At 37.8% G+C, this 27,014-nt stretch overlaps 2 protein-coding genes across 3 annotated transcripts in view; one reads left to right on the top strand and one right to left on the bottom strand.

The window, feature by feature from the left end:
- The window catches only part of MYLK4 (myosin light chain kinase family member 4), a 122,827-nt gene extending 119,173 nt beyond the window's left edge, over positions 1–3,654 (bottom strand). The window contains exon 1 of the mRNA XM_072152468.1: positions 3,515–3,654. Within this exon, the coding sequence (XP_072008569.1) occupies positions 3,515–3,552 (38 nt within the window). The 5' untranslated portion in view covers positions 3,553–3,654. The remainder of the gene's footprint in view (positions 1–3,514) is intronic.
- Positions 1–27,014, top strand: part of WRNIP1 (WRN helicase interacting protein 1) — a 54,987-nt gene that overhangs the window by 14,576 nt on the left and 13,397 nt on the right. For both annotated transcript variants that reach the window (XM_072152471.1, XM_072152470.1), the window contains exons 2-4: positions 2,163–2,354; positions 3,559–3,791; positions 24,435–24,640. In XM_072152471.1, the coding sequence (XP_072008572.1) occupies positions 2,163–2,354; positions 3,559–3,791; positions 24,435–24,640 (631 nt within the window). The remainder of the gene's footprint in view (positions 1–2,162; positions 2,355–3,558; positions 3,792–24,434; positions 24,641–27,014) is intronic.

Here is a 27,014-nt window from a genome sequence, read left to right as displayed (position 1 = left end):
ATGATACATTAAAAGGTCATTTAAGAATGTGAGATGCTCACTCATGCTAAAATAATATATAGCAAAAATACATAGCAAGAGTACAATGGATTGCATGAAAGGTATATAAATCGTAATTGATATAAGTGAATAAATTAATGACTTAATTAATAAATACATAAAAAATCTATAAACTTGTAAAAACAACCACAGGAAAAATGGTAAGCGTATAGATCAAAGAAACCGTTCCAATAGAAATTGATTGATATGGGTATATTGCTGTAGATAGAGGAAGGTGGAGCAGATATAATCAATGGTGAAAAGAATGTAAATAGTGGGGGAAATGTAGAAGCTGTAGAAGTGTGAGAGGAGATTTAATATATATATATATATATATATATATATATATATATATATATATATATCTATATATATATATCTATATATATATATATATATATATATATATATATATATATATATATATATATATATATATATATATATATATATATATATATATATATATATATCTCATCTTGTGTGCCGTAAGATGGGGTTGCAGGAGTAGGTAGAGACTTACTTGGTCCGGGGATGCTGGTTCTTGCTTGATTCTGGCGCGGAGTGAGCATCCCTTCAGACCGGGAGCTCTTTATGTGCGCGGGAGTGAAAGCGAAACTGCGCGCATGCACAGTCAGCATTCGGATCGTTGCCGATAATGAGGGAGAGGATGCAGAGGACCAGTTTGGTGTATAACCAAGGATATAGCTAAGTGACTTAGCGCATCACCACATAACCGGGCGACATTGTTGGGGATGTATTATTAGATCTATGTGAATAATGTAAATAATTAGTAAATGCTGAAATGAATATTTTTGGGGTATATTTGTGTAATGTAAATGAAGAGTTGTTGCTGGAATGGACATTTCTGGGGTGTATTATTATGATATAAATAGTTAGTGCTGGAATAGGGTATGGGGTATATGCTGGGGTATATTTATGGCGGTGGGTGCGATTGGAATAAATGAATACGAATGATGGATGTATGGATGTGTGTAAATATATATATAAGGGTGTATGCTGTGTTATGGGGACATATAAAATGGCTGATTGGGGTGGGGTATATGTGTGTATATGTCCATAGATGAATGTATGTATAGGTATAAGAGTATGTGGTATGAAATGGGAATTGGTGTTGAAGCTGTTGACAATAATGGTATGTGTAGGAAAAAACATAGTAGTTATAACATGCGCATGCGCAGAACGCCATCATGACGGACGAAATTTACATATTGGTTCAATAAAGTGTACCAAAAGTTAGCGGGGACGTGAGGATTAGCTCTAAAAAGAGCTATCCTCACGTCCCTTACATCCACCTACCACCCGATCTACCTTTATAGGTAGAATCGGGGTGGTAGGTTCTCTTTAAGATACCTATTGCACTAGGGGCGCCGCCTTTGTCTCTTTCTATTTTTCTGCATACTGCGGTCATTGTGCTTGCAGAGTAGGGAGCCAGGTGGATGATTCAGGAGTTTCTGGGAAGAATCGTGCACCTATCTATTCAAGTCCATTTAAGGGCGATGCCACACATGGCGTTTTTGGTCCGTTTTTGGCTGTTTACCATGCATTTGGCTGCTTACAAGCTGTTTATCTATTAAGATAATTGGGAAAAACAGACCAAAAACGCCATGTGTGGCATCACCCTAAGTTTTTGACAACCTAATTAGGGCATGGATGGGTAGCATAGGGTAACTTTTTGGATTTGCATTGTAACTGGTTATGGTAGTTGCAGCAGATTTGATATCATAATGTTTATATGTTTTATCTTTATATACGGTGCAACCTTGCATTACAAGTAACCTGGTCTGCAAGCTTTTTTAAGACTTTTTACAAAAATTAAAAGTTGGTTTACAAGCAAAATGTCATTATACAAACATTATGTGAGACCTTCCCTCTACCGTACCTTCCCCTCTCACAAAATTGTATAACACAATATTGAAGAAGTAGAAGAAATAAAGAGACTAGATGTTGTCCTACACATGACTAAATATTTTTGAGGTGCAGAACGTATCCTCCTATGAAAAACTCTTTGAGAGTTTGTGTGTGCGTGTCTGTATTAAATACTGTAATATTTCTATGTAAAGATGATCATTTTGGTAAAGATTTTATTTTGTCCTTTTTAGACAACATTGGCCCACATAGTTGCCAAGAACGCCAACAAAAGCAACACACGTTTTGTAACCCTATCTGCCACAAGTGCCAGCACAAATGATGTGCGTGAAGTCATCAAGCAAGCCCAAAATGAACTTAAACTTTTCAAGAGAAAGACTATACTCTTTGTGGATGAAATTCATCGCTTTAACAAGACACAGCAGGTAAATCACTCAACTTGTCTTTAAGCTGTGTACTTTTAGGCTGCATTTATACGTTACAGTTCATACTGCATCGTTATCAGTTTTGATGTGGTTTTTAGGTGCAGCTTCTTAATTTCACAGGTGAAAGGCTTTAACTGAACAGGTGAATTTTAAGGGGAGACCTCTACAATCAGGGTGCAGTCACACATTGCAGTTAAAACTGCATCACAATCAGCTCTGAGGGGGTTTTAGGTGAAGTTTTGTTAATTTAACAGTTGAATGATATTTGTGAAACAGGTTTCCCCTTCAAAATCAAATTCACTCGCTCAGTTCATGTCTTTCATTTGTTAAATTAACAAAACTGCACCTAAAACCAGTAGTTGATACTTTTGGTTGCTGCATCATATAAAATATCTATAAATATGTTTGTGGCTTTAACATTTAGAAATGACCAAAAGTTCTGAAGAGACCGAATACTATTGTAACCCTACAAATTCATACATTGCAGCAAGGTAAATAGAACAATATCATTCATCTTTCAGTATGATACAGAAGATGTATTAAAATGTATCTATTTTTTTACCTGCCACTTATTTGCTGCACATTATTGAATCATTAATTTTGCCAGAACAAGACTGAACAATTGGGAAAATTGTAAAAATCTCATTAATTGCTGTATTCACAGTTTCTTATAACAACTGACCTAATACTAGATGAGACACAATGTGATACAATAAATGAATAATAATTATAAATACAATTGCCAAGGTATAAAAGTTGCTGTTTTTTTCTCCTGCCCAGGAGTAAGTAAATTGAAACACTATCAGTTTTACTAAAATAGACTGTAAGATTAACGTAGGGTGAAAGTGCCTGTTCCATTGGATACCAACGATGATATGGTACATTAGAAGATAAGGATGGAAGCTGTCACTCAACCACTTAGGGTTGTTATGTTAAGCTTGCAGGGAGCATACTGAAGGAGTATATTATAGCATATTGAAAATCCTTGAGAGAATGTGTACAATGTGTAGCATCTTGTCGCCTCAGATACCCATTTGCCACCACTAGTCAAATGAATTCCAAGTATACATATTCTACTACTTCACATATATCATACAAGCCCTTGTTTCAAAGTGATGACTTATTTTGTGCTGTGTATATGTTGAGTTGTATATACTTACTCAGAGTACTTGATATGTTCTTTTTGCTTCCCTCCCATTCCCAGGATACTTTTCTACCACACGTCGAATGTGGATCAATCACTCTTATTGGAGCAACTACAGAGAATCCTTCTTTCCAGGTGAACACTGCGTTGTTAAGTCGCTGCAGAGTTATTGTTCTGGAGAAACTCTCTGTTGAAGCGATGGAGGCTATCTTGAGGCGAGCTGTGCAGTCTTTGGGAATCCAGGTTCTGCTGGAGAATGAAGAGGCTGAGTGCAGTAGCAGTGATACCTCAGAGTAAGTGATAGAGCACACACAAAAAGAAGGCTCTGATGTGTCAAGTGCCCAGGAAAGGGGAGGGTGTATGGGGGATGGATGTAGAACAGAAAATTGTTGCAGCAGTCTAAAAGTATACAGACATTAGTGTCATACACATATAAGTTATGCTGTTGAAAACCCTTTGATAAAACTAAAAAGATTGCTTGTGCTTTAGCCTAGATAAAGTGTTTAGTACAAATATCAATGCCAATGTTTTCTTACTAGAGATGTGAATGTCTCAACACTGAATAGTGCAGTGGTCAAGAATATGCACGGTATATGAGACTGTCTGCAATAGTACATTGTTCCTCACCTTCTTCAGGATTACCACAAATGCTTTACCACCACTCCATTATTCCCATGATTAGGACCACATGTGGACCCTTATTCAGTTGTAAAGGCAATACATTTATTGAATTCACATCCTTTGCTGCCTTGGGGGTTTTTGCTGCAGTGCCAACATTTATTTAATTCCTTAGTGACACGGTCCGAAAAGGCTCTAGGGCCGGTTTAAGGGCCATAAGGTTTTTTTTTACCTCAAAACCTTAACTTTTATTACCTTTTTAAAAAAAATTAACTTTTTTTTTTTTTTTCATTTTTATTTGGGGTTAAAAGTGGGAGAAAAAAGGCTCTCTATGTCTCGGGCAAACGGGGCAACTATGGCGATGCTTTTAGTAATGTAGAAGGTTTTTCTTTTTATTATATGGGGAAATTATATTGTATTTTTATGAATGTTAATTAATATTTTTTTGTTTGTGTATTTTTACTTTATATGTCCCCCAAGAGGTCATAAAAGATCTATTAGGGTGATGCGAAACGTCACATTTTTGGTCCCTTTTAAAGCATGCGTTTTCCGTTTAAAAATGCATGTTTTCAAAGTGCATGCGTTTTTGAATGTTTACCATTTGTTTGGCTGGTTTTATAGCTGTTTCATAGCTGCCTACACTTCTGGAATTAAAGATAAAAAGCAGCCAAATGGATGGTAAACATTTAAAAATGCATGCGTTTTTAAACGGACTGAAACGTGACGTGTGGCATCATCCTCCGTTACAGGGAAAATGACCACCGGTCACTACATGAGTGAAGTTGGCCCCCCACTTTGTTCATATCAAACAAAATTGGTGTCAAACGTTTGTGCTACGTTTGTGCTGGTTTGTACAGCAGAAATTTTCGTTTGGGCCGCTATTGTTTTTAAGATATTAATGAAAGTTTCCAGAGGTCATCAGAGGTCAACCAGCCCCCCCACATTGCCCAAACCAAACCAAACTGGTGCCGAACAATTCTGCTACGTTTGTGCTGGTTTGTGCTGCTCAAAGTTTTTGTTTGTGCCGCTTTTGTTTTGAATAAATGAACAAAAAATCAAAGGTCAAAAGTTCAAGTGCCGTCTAAAGACGTCCCTGCACACTCGGGACCAGCGCCCGCTGACGTCTAAAGTCAGCGAGTGGTCCCAGAGAAGTTAAAGGAAATCAACCACTCAAAAAACCTAGAAATATTCTCTATTCTCTAGTCTTAACAAAGGATGGCAATTATGCACGCCCTCATGACATCACACCAGAGGTGGGAATTCAGGCTTCTCACGTGATGTCACCTCCCTCTCCCAGCAGGGAGAGAAATGTGCTGGGTCGTGCATAATTAGCAGCCTGGGGCGCCAAATATCTTGTCCCCGTATTTCGTGCTGCTAATTATAACTTGTGTAGATGATCCCCGCGTATCAAGACTAGCGACAGATGAAGAGGAGTAGAGGTGAGGTTTTTTTTTTTTTTTAAGTATTAAAGTAAGGCTGACGTTTCTTTCCTTTGTATCCATAACTGTGCTTGCTCTTAAAGTTGCAGTGTTAATTGTACGTGTGATTTCAGCCAAAAGGTTTTTCTTATGATGCACATTGTACAGTCTCATGAGAACCTTCTCAAATGCTGAATTATAGGATAGTAATACAAGAAGATTTTTTTCTTTTTTGTTTGTGTTTACTTGTAGTCCATGTGTTCTACATTCTATTATATTTTCACTACGTTTTACCACAATGAAAACCTCCACATTGTGTAAAATATATATAGTCTAATGCATTTTTATGTTATAGGGGCTCATTTTACTTTTGAAAAAAATACTACAACAAAACCTATTTCAAAACGTAAATGATATTAAAAATCCCCTTTTGCTATTCTGGTTATTGTACACACATACAGGTTAGCCCCTATCCTGTTGATGTGGGCTGAATTGCTGATTGCTGTCTCTATGATGGAGCAGGAGAGCAGACCATCATCAGTGAGGCCCCCACCGCTCAGTGTGTGTGTGTGTAGAACCCCTTTGAAAAAGAAAACAAGCCCTCTTGCAGTTCTTTACTATGCAAAATCGATTTTTGAAGGGGAAAAATGGAAATGCAAGAGAGTTTGTAGGGGGGGGTAGGCCTTAAATATTATCATTTATGCAACAGTTCTATCAAGAATTATGTTGCCTGTAAGATATCAATGAGATTTTTTTTTTTGCTTGCTCTTCTAGAATAGATACCGTATTTACCTGGTCCCTCTTCTGCAGCTATAACAATTGCTGTGTGAAGCATGCTTTATTATTCAGGGAAGCATGTGGATGTCGCTGTGGAAACTTTGGGAAGCACAGAATGTTATTGAATGCATAAGGATCGCATTACTGTGTGTACAAGAAGGGATTCCCCTAGCCCTTTGAATTTCTTTCCTGTCACTTTCTGTGCCAGGGCTTAGTATATCAATCATTTTAGCCTGTTAAGAAACCTGTGTCTCTTTAACCTCAAAGCACAGAATGTGATACACAGGCAACTTTGGTTATTTGTAGTACAGATCCAAATATATTCAGGTCACACAACTCACACCCCAGTTATTACATCAGTTCTTTTGAGCCAAATCCATCAGTGTAAACTCCACAGTGATGAGGTGTATAACGGAAAGATTTACACATGTTCTGTGTGTTCAACCATACTTTACTCATTCTGCCCATATTTTCTGGAATATAAAATATACACCTATATGTTGGCAATAATAAGTACAGTATATATTTTGAGTATAAGCCGAGACAACCGCTTTGCCCCTCAATATATAGCCTGCGCCCCTAGCTTATAGCCTTTTTATAGAACTTTTTGGTATCAACTCCTTTCACCATATTTTTTAGGAATAAGGATGAGTATAACCTCAAAAAGAACTGTGAAGCATGCGGTGAAAACATCCTACATTGGGGGTGCTTTTCTGTAAACGGGACAGGACGACTGCACTGAATTGAAGGGAGGATGGCTGTGGCTATGTATGGCGGCAACAACTTCCATCTCTAGAGCGTTGAAGATGGGTTGTGACTGGGTCTATCAACATGACAATGACCTGAAACCCACAGCCAGGGCAATTAAGGAGTGGTTCATTAAGAAGCATTTCAAGGTCCAGGAGTGGCCTAGTCAGCCTCCAGACCTGAACCAATTGAAAATCTTTAGAGGGAGCTAAAATCAATGTTGTCCTGAAAAGATCTGCAAGAAGGAGTGGGCCAAAATCCCTGCTGCCGTGTGTGCAAACTTTGTCAGGAACTACAGGAAATATCTGACCTCTGTAATTACATTCATTCAAAGGAAGGTTTTTGTGCACAACTGTAAAGTTACTGACTAAAAATAGTGTTAGCACAGCTGGAGAGAGACTTTGATTCCAACAATTCCAACAATACTTGTGTCGTGCTGCTGGCTTCTTCCTAGCCTGAGATATATTTAGTATATTTAACATTAGATTTGGCTATTCCTGATGTGGGTGGTTTCTGGCTGTGACATTAGCTCAGGGCAATGAAGCCAAAATAGGACAGCATATTTGTAGTTGGCCGATCTAAAGCATGTGAAGAGTCACATACTTCTTACATCACTGAAGGTCCTTTGCAAGACACGAAGTACCTTCAAATGATGTAGGGCAGCTTGTTTGTAATTGGCCAACCTGAAGCATGTAATGAGTCACATGCTTGTTACATCACTACAGGTCCTACAGCCCTTCTCAACAAGCCTCCTGTCATCTCTAACTGTACTATACAGTTTCCCATGGCAACCAGAAAGCATGGCAAATGGAGATTAGCCTGAGGGGCACGGTAAAACCTCTGCTAGTTGGTTAACAACTCCAGACTGCAGCCAATTATAGTAAAATAGAGAATTGCTTATTTTTGCTTATTGCAGAGTTAGGCAAAATTATTTATACTTTTAAGTTCTGATTATCTATAGGATCAAATACTTAATTTGAGCAATAAAATGCAAATTAATTATTTAAAAATCATAAAGTGTGATTTTATGAATTTGTTTTTAGATTGTCACAGTTGCAGTGTACCTATGATAAAAATGATAGACCTTTCAATTCTTTGTAAGTGGGTAAGCTTGCAAAATTGTCAGTATATCAAGAAATTATTTTCCCCACTTCTTTTTGAGAAATGGGACTTGTGTTTTTTTTTTTAAATTAGCGTCAGTTTAAATAAGAGGCTGGGAACAGATTTTCATGAACCTATAAATGGAACAATCAGTTGAGGACTCCGTATTCGGGAGGGGTCAAACTTTACTGTACAGCAGCATCTGTATAATCAGGATTGAAGACCAAAATAAATATAAGGAGGGGGTCAACCAGTAGGAGTCCTGGATGAGTCCCTTCAAAAAGTTTTGTTCAGTGTTAACCACCTTGAGATTGTGATACCTTTTAATGGCTAACTGAAATATAAGATGTTACAAGCTTTCGGGACGGCTATAGCCCCTTCATCATGCATGGTATAACAGTTTTTCTGAAGAGACACAGATCTTATACACCATGGACAGATAAGAAATGTAAACAAAAGGACAATGGCAATAACACAGTTGAGACAACAGGTCCCTATTTGTATGACTTGGACAGTGTGATGGTTTATTGCCTCTAAGTTAAAATCTCTGGAGTCTCTGATGACCCATTATCTCAAGATAACATCTGTTAGAGGTTGTAGTGAGTCATGAATCCCTTTAACCCCTTAAGGACGCAGCCTGTTTGCAGGTTAAGGCTCGCAACTTTTTTTTGAAATTTGACCTGCGTCTCTTTATATGGTTATAACTTTTGAACACTGTTACTTATCAAAGCGATTCTGATATTGTTTTTTCCCCACATGTTGTACTTCATTTTAGTGGTAAATTTTGGCTGATACGTTTTGCGTTTATTTACAAAAAAAAGAAAAAAGTGATGAATTTTTAGAAAAATTTGCCATTTTCGAAATTCAAAATCACCGCGTTTTCAGGCAGATAGATTTACCACCTAAATAACTTGCAGAATAACATTTCCCATTTGTCTACTTTACATTTTCATAATTTTTGAAATGTTTGGATAATTTATTTTGACGTCACGCGGCCTACAAATCGAATAGCGATTTTCCGTATTTTCGGAATTGACTATTTTGGGGATAAATACTGTTTGAAATCAAATTTTACATATTTAGCAACAAAACCACCTATATAACCAACCCATTTTCAAATCTGCACCCCTCAAACTATCAGAAACAGCATTTACAAAGATTGTTAACCCCTTGAGATCTTCATAGTAATTGAATCAAAATGGCGGTGAAATTTAGAATGGTCAAATTTTGTCAGTTATACGTTCATCTAGCCCTAAAATTTACACATTTCCAAAAGATAAAAAGAGAAAACTCACCATAAAATTTGTTCTACAATTTCTCCTGAGTGCAGCGACCCCCCACATGTGGACATTACTTGTGTTATGGGGGCACAGCAAGGCGCAGAAGGGAAGGAGCACCCTGCAGCTGCCAGGATTTTAGTTTCCTTGTTGCCCCCTTTTGAAGGCTATAACATTTTCGCTTTTCCGTTATTTGGGCCATGTGACGGCATTTTTTTTGCGGGACGAGATGCTTTTTCCAGTGTTACCATTTTGGGGTTGGTATCACCTATTGTTGAAAATTTTGGAACTTTTTTTGAGGTCATGAGTAGAAAAGCATCAATAATCCTGTTATCTTTATTCTATGGGTCGATACGATTACGGGGATACCAGACATGAATATTTTTTCTTATGTTTTACTAAATTTGCCAAATAAAACCCTAATGTGGGGAAAAATCTATCATTTTTGCATCGCCGTCTTCCAAGTGGCATAACATTGTTACGTTTTTGGCTACAGAGCTGGTTGATGGCTTTTTTTTTGCGGGACATGTTGTTCTTTGCAACAATATCATTCTGGAGTACATATGTTTTGTTGATCACTTTTTATTGCATTTTTAGTGGGATATAATAGGTAAAAATCATAATTTTTGGCGGGTTTTTAACGTTTTTTTTTTACGGCGTTCATCATATGGGTTCAATAGTTATTTAGTTTTATTCTATGGATTGTTACGGACGCGATGATACTATATATGTGGGGTTTGTGTTATGATTTAGACTTTTTTGAGTGTTATATGTCTCTTTATATGTTTTGGGGCTTATGGGCATTTTTAGTGATTTATAAAGTAATTTTTTATTGAAAAACATTTTTTTTACAATTTTTTACATGATCCACCATGGGATATGAACAAGCAATCATCTGATTGCTTGTTCTTGATAATACTCTGCAATACTAATGTATTGCAGGGTATTATCAGTGCCAGCCTATGCAGATGCATAGGCTGACACTTTGCCTTTAAGATGACGTCACAGACGCCATCTTAAAGGTAAACCCTCCAGGCTTCTCTGGGGTCCCGATCGGACCCCAGAGGTGCCAAAACAGCAATCGGCCCCCCCGAAAACGGTGCGGGGGGGCCGATTGTGATGTAAAGACCCCCAGAAGGCATGTTAAATGCCGCGGTCGCGTTGACCGCGGCATTTAACGGGTTAAACACCCGCGATCGGAGCCCACTGGGACCGCGGGTGTTAGCCGGGGATGTCAACGGTAGATTACCGTTGAAATCCCGCGGCTAACGATGCCGGTTCGGCTGCTATACAGCGCTGAACCGGCATCGTCTCTGCGCAGTAGCTGTACTGCGCTGAGCGCTATTCGCGGGACTCAGCGCAGTACAGCTACGGCGCAGAGCGCTAAGGGGTTAATAGATTGAGTCCTGTTTGGAGGGTGTCAAACAGGGTAATAAACTTGTGTCCCTTCAGAAAGACTGTTACACCATGCCTGATGAAGGGACCATAGCTGTCCCGAAAGCTTGCTTGTAACATCTTATAATTCAGTTAGCCATTAAAAGGTATCACAATCTCAAGAAGGTTACTTTATCTGACCTATCAAAAGCAACAGGAAATTCACTGTTATATCAATTACAGTGAAGGATTGAGCTGTCAGTGTGTCAGTCTGACCCTGCTGTGCATTACCCCACAGTGCCATAAAATACAGCAATAAAATGAACTTGCTGGAGACAGCTACCAGTTCACCAGCCCTTTCATTTATGTGGGATGGACTGGTGATTAAGTGGTTAACAGTTCATCTTAATGGAAATTTACCATCAAATACCATCAAGTTGCCATCCAGATACTGTAAATGTGTATTAGAAGTTTATTATGTTTATTAATTATTATGTTTAATCTAATGGAGCACAGCACCCAATAAACATCTTTTTCTAACAGTGTTAGGCTGGATTCACACGACCGCAAGGGCGACGTATATACGGCCGATATACGTCCCCCATAGACGGCAATGGGCGCACGGCGTCCTACGGGAGCGGTACATGTCCTATTTTTTCAGGGCATACAGCGCCGTGCGCCATGTATCCCTATGGAGAGGGGCGAGGGTGAGCAGCGCACTCCCCCTCCTCCTCTCCCCGCGCGCTGCCGTGTGCCCGCTGTGCTATGGTACGGCGGGCACCGGTTGTGTGAATCCAGCCTTAATGGTTAATAAAGTGGAATTTCCTTTTTAAATTGTGGTAATTAATCAAACATTTAGCAGGTTAATGCATAATTAAGAGGTTGATTTTTAAAATGAAAATGTGGCAGAACCATTGTGTATTTTGCATCAAAAAAAGTGGCTTACATGTATACAAATTTAATAATAATCTTTATAAAGCGCCATCCAAATCATAGGGGAACTATACAAATCTAATAATACATTACAGAGTATAAACAGAAATATGGAACAATAGGAGTTAAGGCCCTGCTCGCAAGAGCTTACAGTCTATGACGATGAAGGTGGTGACACAAGGTAAAAGAGCTTGTATAATGGTCCTGCCATTCTTTATAAGGGAACAGTATAAAATAATTTAATAATTCTGCTGCTTTAACCAGCCATCAGCCGCCATCTTGTATGTAAAATTCAAGGTGAAAGGGAATGCGGGGAAGCCTGGAGCTTGGTATATATCTGGTGTTTGACGGATAACCGATGGGATGAGAACATAGGATGGTTTAGTAAAAGAGAGTTGACATTTCATGCATTTAGTGAGTGTTATAGGCCTCCCTAAAAAGGGAGTTTAAACACAGACTAAATATTCTAAATATTCAGATTTATCACTTCAGGTTAGTCACTTCAGTATTATGGCTCAGTTAGAATGCTGTCTGGTTACCTTGGAAACCATGAGTAAATCTGGCCCAAATTGTAAATGGCAGATACAACATAACAATCTGTCCCATTAACATTAGGGAATTATGTTGTATAACATTATTTACATAGCACCATCATATCCCATAGCTCTTTACAAATCATAGTGGACATGTACAAATAAAATGAGACAACACAAACAGTCATATGAAATAATAGGAGTGAGGGTTCTGCTCACAGCAGCTTACAGTCCATGAGGATGAAGGGGTGACACGAGGAATAAGAGACATTCTTCATAAGGGAACAGAAAAAAAATGTAATAAAAATGTTGCCGCTTGAGCCTATTAAAAAATACATGGTGATGCTTGTGTGTTGATTTGGTTAAATGTATTTTGGCTTTACACTTCTCTCATAAAAAAAGATTTTCCACACTTGTTCCTCTGACCTTTTGCTCCTTCAGATAGTTGAGCTGACCTCCGTGTTCTGGCTGCTCAAACAGCCTGAGACCATCTGGCTTATGGCTTGTTTTATTCTGGTCCTAATGAATGGACACTTGTAAGAGGTGGAAGCTTTGGCTGATGAATTTAACAAGTGTCCATTAATTTATTTTTAATCTCACTTTTTTAGGCTACATGCACACTCATCTGTATTTTATGCAGCATTCTCACATTTCAATGTTAATTATTGTAGCCATGTTCACTGAAGGTTTTTTTCACATTTTTGTCCTTGCCCAGAACAAATCCCATATATATCACCCAGCCATGTGGAGAAGGGAGAGGTAGTGAGAGCTCCTCACCCCTCCCATCTCTATTGATAGCCAAGCCACCCGGATCGGTCACAGTGGGCTCTGAGACACCTTGTGCCATAGACTTCTTTGTCCTTTCCTGCCTGTATCTGTGTTTTTTTTTTGCAGCTTTTTTCTTTTGTCATAGAAGTCTATGGGCGTGATAAAAACACAGATTGCACTCAGATGGCAATGTATTTCCTATGTATATTACCTATATTTACAATTGGTTGCAAAAAAACAATCATATGGTCCAGAATTTGCTGTTGAGAGCCCAAGCCTACTCAGTAGTACACACGGGTGAGAGATGGACGCAGATACGTTCATACAGATAGAAAAATGGGTAAACTAACATATGGAACATATTATAACATATGGATCAAAAAATATTTGGAGATATTTATCAGAAGTATCATAACTGTTCTAGGTTCCCATGGCAACCAATCAGAGTCCAGCTTTCATTTTCCCACAGCTGTTTTATAAAACTAAAGCTTAGCTCTGATTGGTGTCCATGGTCAACTAGAACCGTTAATATTAATATATTATTTCTGATAAATCTCCCCCAATGGTTCAGTATTTTATGGATGGATGTCATGTAGATTAACAGAGAACTATGTCATCTTTTGTTTTAGTAATGATACTATGTTTTTCTATATTCTATAGAACTATCTGCAATTGTGACAGGATTGTACTGAAACAAATATAAGGGCTTATTCACACAACATGTATCTGTCATGCTGTTGTCACATTGCCTTCCATTTACTTAATGCATATCTATCAATCATATTTTATAATGCCTTTTATAAATAAAAAAATACATAAGTGCCTTAAAGACGGAAACCTATCGTGCTAGTTACACTAAATCCCTAAAACCTTAAAAGTTCATCCTATTTAAAGCTGGTGTGGAGTTTCCTTGTAGCATGATGGTAAACACTTCATAGACGACCTCTCAGATTGATGTATGCTGTTTAGCCACTGCAACACTGTTGCCAAGATCTCCTTCCACTAGAGACCTGTCAACATATAATATTTACATGAAGAAAACCTATGAATAGGAAGTAAATAAAGTTATTCTTAGAAATAAGGGTCAGTTCACCGATGATATGGCTTTTATATGAAGAATTGTTATAGTCCAAAAAAAACTGTGTAAACCTGCCTATGTTGTGGACCTGCGTTGTCCAGATTGTTTAACCCTTTAGCGATCTGCGCTAAACCAGTAGTGCGCGGGCTCCTGCTATTGGCATCGGAAGTCGCTAGATGTCATGGCGTCTACCATGGCGTCTGTGACATCATCTTAAAGGCACAGTGACACTGCTAATACCCTGCAATACATTGCAGGATATTATCACAAACAAGCAATCAGATGATTGCTTGTTCATGTCCCATGGTGGAAGCAATATAAAAGTTAAAAAAGTTCTTCAATAAAAAATACACTAATAAATCAATAAAAATGCCCATAAGCCCCAAACATATAAAAAGACATATAATGCACAAAAAAGTCTAAATCGTAAAACAACCCCCACATATATAGTATTAACGCGTTTGTAACAACCCTTAGAATAAAACGAAATAATTATTGAACCCGTGCGATTAACGCCGTAAAAAATGTTAAAAAAGCCAAAAATTATTATTATTACCTATTTAATCCCACAAAAATGCAATAAAAAGTGATAAAATCATATGTACTCCAGAATGATGCCGTTCCAAAGTACAACATGTTCCGCAAAAAAAACAAGCCAGCGATGCAAAAATGATAGATTTTCCCCCACATTAGGGCTTTATTTGACAAATCTAGTAAAACGTAAGAAAAAATATTCAAGTCTGGTATACCTGTAATCGTATTGACCCATAGAATAAATATAACATGATTATTAGGCTTTATGGTGAACACCAAAAAAAAAAAAAAAGTAAAAAATCCAGTACAGATTTGATGCTTTTCTACTCCTATAAATTTTCAACAATAGGTGATACCAACCCCAAAATGATAACACTGGAAAAAGCATCTCATCCTGCAAAAAAAAATGCCTTCACATGGCCCCAATAACGAAAAAGCTAAAATTTTATAGCTTGCAAAAGGGGCCAATGAGGAAACTAAAATCCTGGCAGCTGCAGGGCGCCCATAAAACAAGTAATGGTCACTTGTGGGGCGTCTCTGTACTCGGGAGAAATTGCATAACAAATTTTAAGATCTTTTTCTCTTTTATCCTTCTGAAATGTGTAAATTTTAGGGATAAATGAACGTATAAAGACAAATTTTGACCATTCTGAATTTCTTTTGATTTAATTCCTATGAAGATCTCAAAGGGTTAACAATCTTCCTAAAAACTGTTTCTGATAGTTTGAGGGGTGCAGATTTGAAAATGGGTTGATTATATAGGGAGTTTTAAAGCTTAATATTTAAAATTCCATTCAAAACACTATCCCTAAAATAGTAAATTCAGAAAATACGGAAAATCGCTATTCGATTTGTAGGCCGCGTAACATCAAAATAAATTATCCAGACATTTCAAAAATTATGAAAATGTAAAGTAGACACATGGGAAATGTTACTTATTTAGGTGGTAAATCTATCTGCTTGAAAATGCAATGATTTCAAACATGGCATATTTTAAAAAAAATAAATGTTTTTGGTTTTTTTTGTAAATAAATGCAAAATTTATCATGCAACATTTACCACTAAAATTAAGTACAGCGTGAGGAAAAAACAATCTCGTAATCGCTTTGATAAGTAACAGTGTTCAAAAGTTATAACCATATAAAGCGACGCATCTAAAAAATGGGGCTTGGCCTTAAGGGGTCAAAGGGTATTTCATCAACCGTGATGGCATGGGTAGGATGTGCCAACACTATAATTTGTAGAGGCCAACCTTTATGATGCGCTTCCCCCTGGATAATGAGAATGAAGGTGACTTGTGGCCTTTACGCTGCTCCACACGGGGGATTTATCAAGAGTTTGTGCACGGTGTTGTTAAAAAGAAGAGCATGTCCTAGAGTAGCGTTTAGTGGTTGAAAAAAAGGAGTTTGGTTGAAAAAAAGGAGCTGTCTGTGTTTGTTTTTCTTATAACGCCTGTGGACATTCGCCCTTAATCCACTAACAGGTGAAGCTAATAGATTATCTACTGACAACGGCACCTGTTGAGGGGAGGAATATATAAGACCGCAAGAGAACAGTCTGTTTTATTAATCCCTACTCAAGCGGCTTATGACTTTTGGCTTTAATATCAACTTTTTATTAACTTTTTCGATTGGCCACATTGAACATTTAATTTTTCTGTTGAAGTAACTATAAAATGGGTTTTACACAGTTTCTATTTAACAAATGTAATTTACATAAATTAATGCTTCTTTCTTTCTTCAGTATTTCATCAATGTACGTATATACTCAAGTAAAAAAAACAACTCGGCTTATACTAGAGTCTATAAAAAAAAAAAAAAAACACTGCGCAGAGGGGCACAGAGCCGGAGCATCGACAGAGAAAGAAGACGATCTGCCTTGCAGTGTATGTTTTTGACTTGTAGGCTGGGCATACCTCAGGCATGGAGCTTGAAGGCTATATACTGCGACTGAATGACTGTATAGTGTGGGCATGGGATGCAGGCTATATACTGGGCCGAATTGCTATATACAGTGGGCAGGGGCTTCTGGCTGTATTCGAGGGGGCAGGGGCTTCTGGCTGTATTCTAGGAGGCAGGGGTTGTCAGGCTACATACTAGGGGGCAAGAGCTAGCTGGCTGTATACTGGGGGCAGGGACTAGCTGGCTGTATAATGGGGGTAGGGACTAGCTGGCTATATACTCGGGACAGAGGCTTGCTGGCTATATACTAACTGAAGGCTGTGACAAATGCATTTCCCACCTTAGGCTTATACTCGAGTCAATAGGTTTTCCCAGTTTTTTTTTTTTTTTTTTTAGTTACAATTAGGTACCTCTGCTTACACATGGGTCGGCTTATACTCACGTAAAAACGGTACACTTATTTTTTTAGATTAAGTTTTTATTTGTACATTCTTTGGGTACAATTACCAGACTAATTTATTTTCTTTATTACTATTTGGAGGGTTTGAAGAAAAGAGTTCTTTTTTGCCTCCTGATTAAGGTGACATTTTCATTACAGTACATTTCGTTATAGTAGTCTACCAATGCTTTAAAAATGGTAAAAATAATTTAACTACTACTATGATAATGTTATGGAAACATAACTGGGTCGGAGCATCTACAAAATAGAAAATCTTGTAGGGAATTTCTAATATGCATTTCAAATCCAGGGGACTGGTGACAGGGTTATGAAAGCCCAAGGCTCATGAGGGGGCCCAATGCTATTTTAAGACTTTAGGGTTATATTGATGTTGTCTGATGAAGTCATGGTTTGGCACATTGGGAACTACACTATAAGGGTGGAAATAGTGGGTACTGCCGTGAAGCGTTGGGGGTGAGGCCAGATGCATTCAAGTAACACATTTTTTCAAAAGCTAATTTTGTTATTAATTATCGTCAAAATGTGTGAATTGAATGCAGCCGGCCTCACAGTGTATTGGCACTCTAATGATGTCTTATCCATAAGATGGCTACCATTGTCCTCAACAGTCGGCTATTTCTGACTGTCTTTATCAGCAGAATCAATACAGAGAATGGAGCCAGAAGCACAGCTCTATTCTCTGAGTAGTAGTCGGCCTTTGTTGTGACAGCTTGGCTCCTATTAGCTATAAGTCCCTACACAAAGAATGGAACAATTCTTCCAGTTTCTTTCTCCGTGTTGTTCTTGGTTTTAGGGGCAGCCAGAAACTGGTGACATGCGGGGGTTTTGAGTGTCAGGGACCCCATTAATTTGAAATTGATCACCTATTGTATTAATAGTGCAGCCATCCATATCCATGTGGTATATTATATTATTCTATGTACACATTTCAATACATAGAGACTTGTTTTTATGGTGGTGGTTTCATAAAATTCTTGATGTCCCTCCAGTTCTATCTGTCTTATTTCTAGCAACATAGAACATCAGTTGGGTTCTATTGAGACGATGACGAATAGTGACTAAGGGCCTGATATAGTAACAAATGACAACTTTAATACCTGTAAAAATTAATTGGAAATTGGAGATGTAATTTTGTTCACATGGCTTTGGATGCTTTGGATGGACTCCTAAAATTTGATTTACAGTATATGTCCTTAGTTAAGAATTTGACAATGCGTGAAGGATAAGTCTGAGTTTTCTTGTATCCTGGAGTCTGTACTGGTTTTTCCTTGGCTTTTGCTGACAATTGTTTTTTGCAGTTAAGCAGAATAATATTTTATTTAAAATAAATCTAGTCATGCATTATTTTTACCATTGGAGTACAACAAAAGAAGCATGGACAATAGTTTTTGTTATGGATTTAGAATGTGCAAGAAGATAACTCATTGACAAATAAAATATAGCCTCCAGATAGAAATGATGGATTTCTGGAAAACTCCAAATTCGTGTGCTTCCCAGTTGGCTCATAAAAAAAACTTCCAGAGGCTCCTTTTGTGTTTACATTTTAGGCTATTATATGTAGGTGTGGGGCATATAAAACATAACTTTTAATAATCACGTTAAAAAGTCAACACGAAAAAACCATCACAAACATATACAATTAGAGCTTGATGCTTGTTCGAGTATTAGAGTACTCGGAACGGCTCGTTGCTCGGACGAGTATTTCCCCTGCTCGAGATTGAGCATTTAATTAAGAAAAGACAGTGAAGAATACAATTAAAACAGTGAACACAGGATCATTTAAGTGAAAAACACAGCGAAGAACACATTGCATATGTTCCGAACATCTGCTCACTTAGCCGAAGACACGAGTGCCGATGCTGGATCAGGCATGCAGGAGCGGAGGCTGAAGTGGAGCGGAGCGGGGCTGGAGCAGGTATGGAGGATCAGAGCTGGAGCGGGCATGGAGGAGCAGAGCGGGCATCACGGAGCGGGGGCTGGAGCGGATACTATGTAGAGTTCATGTACCATATGCTATTTCTTCTTACATAGGAACTCTCCTTGTCACAACATCCTTAGGGAAACCAACCATAATAGGATGGTCAATTTTAATATACTGTATATGTTTGTGATGGTTTTTTCGTGTTGACTTTTTAACGTGATTATTAAAAGTTGTGTTTTATATCCCCCCACACCTACATATATTTGCATTGAATTGGGAAGATGTATTTAAAAGCCTCATATATGGCACTTTAGCATCCTATATCAATAGGTTTGTATTTGTGGTTCTACATTTTAGGCTACATTCACACGAACATATGGGGAATGTATATACGGTGTATATACGTCCCCCATACACTTTTATGGTCTCAAGGCGCCGTACGGGAGAGGTACGTTGAGGTACAGCGGGCATACATTGTGTGAATGTAGCCTTAGTGAGGGATTGTTGACTCATGGAGATGCATCTACTATGCATTGAAAGAAACTTTGACCATTTACCGTAATATCCTGGAATACAAGCCGAGATTGTCAGCACAAAAGATGTGCTGAAAAACCCAAACTCTGATTATACTCGAGTCAATAGGTTTTCCCTTTTTTTTTTTGTGTGGCAAAATAAGGTGCCTCGTCTTATATTCGGGTCGGCTTATACTCAAGTATATACGATAGTAATAATCTTTTAGTAATATAGAGCCATCAAATTCCATACCACTTTACAAATCATTGGCGAAATATATAATATAATATTGCACTACAGAGTACAAATGGTCATATGGAACAATAGGGGTGAGGGCACTGCTCGCAAGAGCTAAAAGTCTATGAGGAATTTGATATTTGAGACCTCATTGAACTGAGAGAAGCAGAATAGCAGAACGGAACATATACAGATTTGAATGTAAATCGCAAATAGAACATCCTTTAAGCAGATTTAGCAAACACAAAAAAATGTACACAGATAGTAAATCAATTCCAAGATATATTTATTCAAAGGGGTGGAGTACTTTTTAATCTCTTCTATTAGACATAACATATATACTCTTTTTCTTGGCTACTTGTAAATAATTTTAGGCAGCTCCTAAATTAAAGATTGACAATAATCTATAAAGCTTTAATATGGTAAAAAGGTGTTCTTTTGTTTTTTTTTTTGTTTTTTTTAAAATTTGGGATGAAAGTAGGAATGTAGAACATTGTTTTGAATCCTATAAGGACGCAGCCATTTTATGACTTAAGACTCAGCCCCCCACATTTTATTTTTTGTTATCTACCATATATACTAGAGTATAAGTTGAACTGAATGTTCAACTTTTTTTTTTTTTTTAAATGGGATAACCTATTGACTTGAGTATAAGCCTAGGGTGAGACATGCATTGGTCACTATCCGCTCCCCAGTATATAGCCAGCCAGCCCCTGCCCCCAGTATATAGCCAGCCAGTCTTCACCTTGTACAGTATAAGGCCATGTCACTAAGAGGTTAAAGGGTATTATCATGGTCAGCCTATGTTATTGAACCCGTACAATGAACGCTGTAAAAAAAAGTTAAAAACCTGCCAAAAATTATGATTTTTTTTACCTTTTAAATCCCACAAAAAATGCAATGAAAAGTGATCAAAACATATGTACTCTAGAATGATACTGGTGCAAAGTACAACATGTCCCGCAAAAAAACAAGCCATCAACCAGCTCTGTAGCCAAAAAAGTAACAATGTTTTGCCACTTGGAAGACGGTGATGCAAAAATGATAGATTTTTCCCCACATTAGGGTTTTATTTGGCAAATTTAGTAAAACCTAAGAAAAAATATTCAAGTATGGTATCCCCGGAATCGTATTGGCTCATAGAATAAAGATAACAGGATTATCAGGATATACATCTCATCCCGCCAAAAAAAAATGCCATCACATGACCCCAATAACGAAAAAATATTATCTTACAAAAGGGGCCAATGAGAAAACCAAATCATGGCAGCTGTAAAACAAGTAACGCCACATGTTGGGGGTCTCTGTACTCGGGAGAAATTGTATAACAAATTTTGTTGTAAAAAAAAGATGGGTTTTCTCTTTTTACCTTTTGGAAATTTGTAAATTTTAGGGCAAAATAAATGTGTAACTGACAAAATTTGACCATTCTAAATTTAACCTCCATTTTGATTCAATTACTATGAAGACCTTAGACTCCTTAGTTTGAGGGGTGCAGATTTGAAAACAGTTTGATTATATAGGGGGTTTTTGATGTTAAATATGCAAAATTTCATTCAAAACAGTATTTATCCCCAAAATAGTAAATTGGGGATAAAATAAGGAAAATCGCTTTGTAAGCCGCGTAACATCAAAATAAATTATCCAGACATTTCAAAAAATATGAAAATGTAAAGTAGACATATAGGAAACGTTATTCAGCAACTGATTTAGGTGGTAAAACTATCTGCATGAAAACACGATAATTTAGAATTTTTTAAAGTTTTGTGTTTATTTACAAAATCAGCCAACATTTACCACAAAAATGAAGTACAACATGTGTGGAAAAAACAATCTCAGAATCGATTTGATAAGTAACAGTGTTCAAAAGTTATAACCATATAAAGTGACGCAGGTCAGAATACAAAAAATGGGGCGTCCTTAAGGGGTTAAACTGGTACAACCCTTTTGTCACGTATTTTGGTAATGTGGCTACTGAAGCTTAACTTTCATTCACTTGTAAGTTTGTTGAGTCTGCAGAGTAAGTAATTTTAACTTATTGAAAACTCCATGTGTGAAAATTGAACCTATATATGTAGAAATGCCTAATGTAGTTTTTGTAGTTGGGGGACAAGTTCCTTTCAGTTGCTTCTTTTTGATATGTTCTAATTCATTATCTGGCTGCAGCTTTCAGATTCTTCTGGTGGTAACAGGGCAGACTGTGGTTATATCTGGTATTTTAGTCTTGCAGTGACGCAGACAAGAAACTTTCCGTCTACTAGATGTTCTTCTTGTTGTGGTTAGGAGAGGACATTGCTTCAGTACCGTATGTTTCCTCTCCTAACTTGTGTCAGTTTCCCAATAGTTGGATAGCGTGCACATGAAAGTAGACTTTCCACCTGGCATTAGCACTCATGCGAGATCAAGCACTTGAAATCTGGAATTCCCTGTAACTTTATGTAGTGTCCAATGAGCTGACAAGTTATCTCTGAACCCTTGCCTCGAACGGATTATGGAGTTTTAACCCATTTGTTTTAACCCTTAACCCCTTAACGACCTCGCCTTTTTTTGTTTTTTTCATTTGTTGTTTTCACTCCTCACATTAAAAAAAAATCTATAACTTTTTTATTTTTCCATGTACAGAGCTGTGTGACGGTTTATTTTCTGCGTAACAAATTGTGCTTTATAGTGACGGTATTTAATATTCCATGTACTGGGAAGCGGGAAAAAATTCCAAATGCAGTGAAAATAGTGAAAAAACACATTTGCGCCATTTTCTTGTGGGCTTGAATTTTACAGATTTCTACTTTATTATTTGGGTCGTTGCAATTATGGGGATACAAAATTTGTATAGGTTTTATAATGTTTTCATACATTTTACAAAAATTAAAACCACCTGTACAAAATTATTATTTTTTTTTTATTTTGCCATCTTCTGGCGCCAATAATCTTTTCATACTATGCTGTACTATGCTGTGGGTGGTGTCATTTTTTGCGACTTTTGATGACGTTTTCATTGCTATCAATTTTAGGACTGTGCGACCTTTTGATCACTTTTTATTGATTTTCTTATATATATATATATATATATATATATTTTTTTTTTTCAAAATGGCAAAAAAGCGCCATTTTCAACTTTGGGCGCTATTTTTAGTTACAGGGTTAAACGCAGTGAAATATCATTATTATATTTTGATCAGGCATTTTCGGATGTGGCAATACCAAATGTGTTTATGGTTTTTACTGTTTATTAATATTTATATCAGTTCTAGGGAAAGGGCGGTGATTTGAATTTTTAGGTTTTTTATTAATTTTTTTAAACTTGTTTTTATTTTTACTTTCACTATTTTTCAGATAGCACATTGTAATGAAGGGGTTAAAACGAGACAGCCTCGGGTCTGTCCCGAGGCTGTCATAGTGACGGATCGCCGCTCCCCGATGACGTCACGGGGAGCGACGATCCGTGGCAAGATGGCGGCTTCTACACATCGGACTAGTACAGGACGCGTCGGTAAGGGGTTAAGTCACAACCATTGATTATCAGGATAAATACTGATGTAGTAGAGCACCACCCCTGTCACATCACTGTTCTTAGAACTATTGGGGCAACACCTGAAACATTTTTTTACTTCTTGTGGATAGGTGCTGCTATTCATGGGATAACCATTTTAAAGTTTTCTATATATCACATTACTTTACATATTTCTGCACTGAAAGTATATTCATTCAGAGGGGGGGGGGGTTCCAGTCTTTACATATATATACCAAGCTCCAGGCTTCTCTGCAGTCACCTTCACTTTGGACTTTGTATATAAGATGACAGCTCATAGCTGGTTCAAGCAGCAACATTTTTATTTATTACATTATTTCATTCTGTTCCCTTATAAAGAATGGCTGGACCATTCTATAAGCTTTTATAACTCTTGTGTCACATCCTCATAGACAGGGCTGGTAATAGACAAAGTGGGGCCCTGGGCAAAACTAGAAGTGGGGCCCTAAATTAAAACTATTTTATGACCTGTCACATACAGTTAGAGGTTCCCTTTAGTATGGTTAAACAAACTGTAATATAGGAGAATTTTATAGGAGATAGATGATAGGGAGATTGATGGGCAGCATGATGCATGGCGTACGGCGCCGTAACATGATGAAAGATAGGACATGTCATACCTTTTCCCCGTGTACGGAGCTGTACAGTGCCGGGGGCGTGTTATGCACCATATCGCTCTGTGTGCCCATTGGCGGCCTATGGGCTACGTCCGTACAGCCACAAGATTGCGGCCGTATATACGTCCCCCTATGGTTGTGTGAATGCAGCCTAAGGCTAAGTTCACACTAGCCCTCAAACCTTCGATCCTTACCTCCATTAAAAAAAAAATTAAGAATGCAGGTTTAATGGTTCAATGAAATATCCTGTTGACATCAATGTAAATTTTATCTCCCCATTATGTTCAGTTTGGCAGGCATCCGTTGTGTGCATACGGTTTTTTGATGGATAACATGACAGTGGCTGCAGTACTTTTTCTCAGTTGGAAAAACACACATTCATAACTGATACCTTCCAAACTAACAATAACAGATGACATACAGTTTACATTGATGTCAATGGGATCTTTTAAATCTATGTTCTTTACTTTTTTTGAAGGTGGTAAGCAATGGAGGTTTGAACGGTAGTGCGAAATAATATGTAGAACCTGGAAAACAATGGGTTTGGATTATACAGTAACTATTTATTTCTAACATATGGTTTTGTGATTTTTCTTTCAGGTGTCAAATGTATATAGAGGCAAAAGCCTTAACAACTTTAGCACATCTTTGTGATGGTGATGCCAGAACAGGACTGAATGGCTTGCAGTTGTCGGTTCAGTCTATGCTTGCTGCAGGACCACATTCACAGACAAAGGGAATGCTTATAAATGAAGAGCACATTAAGGAAGGCTTACAGCGCTCCCACATTCTCTATGATCGAGCCGGTGAGCGTACAAAACAGCTTTTCTTAATATGGTTGTGTTAGTGATAAGGCATGTTCTGCTCTTACTGCTGTTCATGTCAGCAATTTGGATATGACACCCAGCTTAGCTAGTAAGAAGAGCTGAACCTGCCCTTATCTAGTTTATGAAGAGATGCATCTGTCTTTTAGCTTCAACTTGATAGATGTTTTTCAGCTACTCATGTAATCGATCACTCTAATGGATCTGTATGAGGAAAGTTATCTCTTGATAGCTTTGTTATATCAGTGACATTGCTTAAAGGGGTATTCCAGGAATCATTCACAAATGGGTCCTTAAAATATAAGCTAATGTGTAATATAAAATTTTGATATAGACTGTAATGAAGAATTCAAATGCTACTGGCCCCTCTATCAGTCTGATGATTTCCTCCGCACGGAGGAGACACCGGACAGAAGATGGCCGATGGTCACATGTCCACCTCACATGTCCCGCACCTCATGTTTGGCTGTAGTTTTACTGTAGTGGGTTGGTTGCAGTGCATCCAGTATGGCCAGTGTTTTGCTGATGGCAGTTACACATCATTACTATGGTGACAGAGCAAGAAAACCTGTTACATCATCACTGGGAGCAGAGCATAAGAGGGAGGAGGAGTTACTGAGAAATAAAGAATCTAGGGACTTTCCAGTGGCGGCCATCTTGGTGATAACTCTGTATATTTTAGAGAGGCCATAAAATTTTGTGAATCATAAAATCAAACTATTTAAGCTCCATTTTGTGACTAATGACATTGAATTTTGTTGCATTCATTTATTTGTAGCATCAAGTGTTTCTGTATCAGACGTTCATATTCCTGGAATACCCCTTTAGGTATTTTGATAATACTCTGGGCCGTGTGTTGAACAAATTATTGCAATTACAGCTGCTTAACTGTAAGCTTACCTATGGTATATCCTGCAGTTTAGAATGCTGCCAGGAAGAGATGCAGTTATTATAAGCCTTCTGGATCAGCACCGTCAATGAGAAAATGGGTGGGGCGGGAGAATCTATCATTAGTGTTGACAGCATTCTGCTGCTCCATATGATGTATTATACAATAATGCTTAAAATTTTAGTGAAACAAAACCTTTGAAGCTATTTTTTTTTATTTTTTAGAATAAATAATGCATATGATAATGGCAAATTTGGCACCATACCTTCCTATATAAAACCAGTTTGTCTGTCCATTTCTTTAGTGCGCTGTGTTTCTGAATTCCTTCCCAAGCCACACATTGCAGATAGATAAGGACAGAAGGCTTTTTGATATTTACTTGATGATTCAACTCTGTAGAGAGTTACAGTTTGATGGAGAATGGACAGGAATGATAAAAGTATATATTATATGCTTATGTGGAAGTCGCTGCATAGTGAACCTAGATCATGTCCTTAGCCGTGCTATTCCTGCCTGGGCTGCTACTCTCATGAAAATGTGTGCTGAGAGAAGCATTAGGCCATACCAGGAGGAGGAGCAAGTGGTCTAGGCAGGAATAGCAGTGCTCCAGGTACTGAGTGCACCAGCTGCCTTATTACCATATGGATTTAACCCACACGGGTTATCAGCTGTAAGTCTGAGAATACTGGAGAGAGAACTCATATAAACTCCTAATCTCCTGTCCTGATCAAAAAGCTTTACAAACCCCAAGTTTGTACAAATAAATACTACAGGTCTTTAAAGGAAATTTACCACTGGGTCCCGGCCCAAATGACCTCCTCACACCACCCTATGGGTTCTGTACCACTGATCCCAGGACATATTTTGTTTAGGGACAAAAGCCAATAGTTTAGGCAAAAAAAAGAATTTTATAATCTTTGCAAATGAGGCTTCGGCAATTCACTTACGTCACCCGGGCAATTTGTAATTATGAACACCTCCATCTTTGTTACTCGGCTCTCGTCATTTTTCCCGCATGTGCAGTCGGTGAATCTCGTGCAGCTGCCGTGTGTCACAGGTAAGCACAGCCGCAGCAATACTAACGAGTATCCGTCTGTGCATGCACGGTCACTGAATCTGTACAGCGTCCACAATATTTACTGACTGCACATGCAGTGGAGTGGAGCGCCGAAGCCTTATTTACATAATTATAAAATCTTTTTCTGCCTACACTATTGGTTTTTGTCCCTAAACAAAATATGTCCTGGGATCAGTGGTACAGAGTCCAGAGGGTGGTGTGAGGAGGTCATTTCGGAGGTATTTCATCCAATGGAAGCTGGGGGAAAAATCCAAATGTGGAAACATTTTTTTTTTTTTTTAAAGCGTCACCTTTCACTGTGCGCTCCAAATAACTCCTCTGCTTTATTCTTTGGTTCGGTTTATTTATATAGGTTTTATTGCGAATGTGTATGAAAAAGAAAAAAATGT

Source organism: Engystomops pustulosus, chromosome 5, assembly GCF_040894005.1.
Source record: "Engystomops pustulosus chromosome 5, aEngPut4.maternal, whole genome shotgun sequence".
NCBI classification, from domain to species: domain Eukaryota; kingdom Metazoa; phylum Chordata; class Amphibia; order Anura; family Leptodactylidae; genus Engystomops; species Engystomops pustulosus.
The sequence above is the reverse complement of the archived record's forward strand: the minus strand, read 5'-3'. Positions and strand labels throughout refer to the sequence as shown.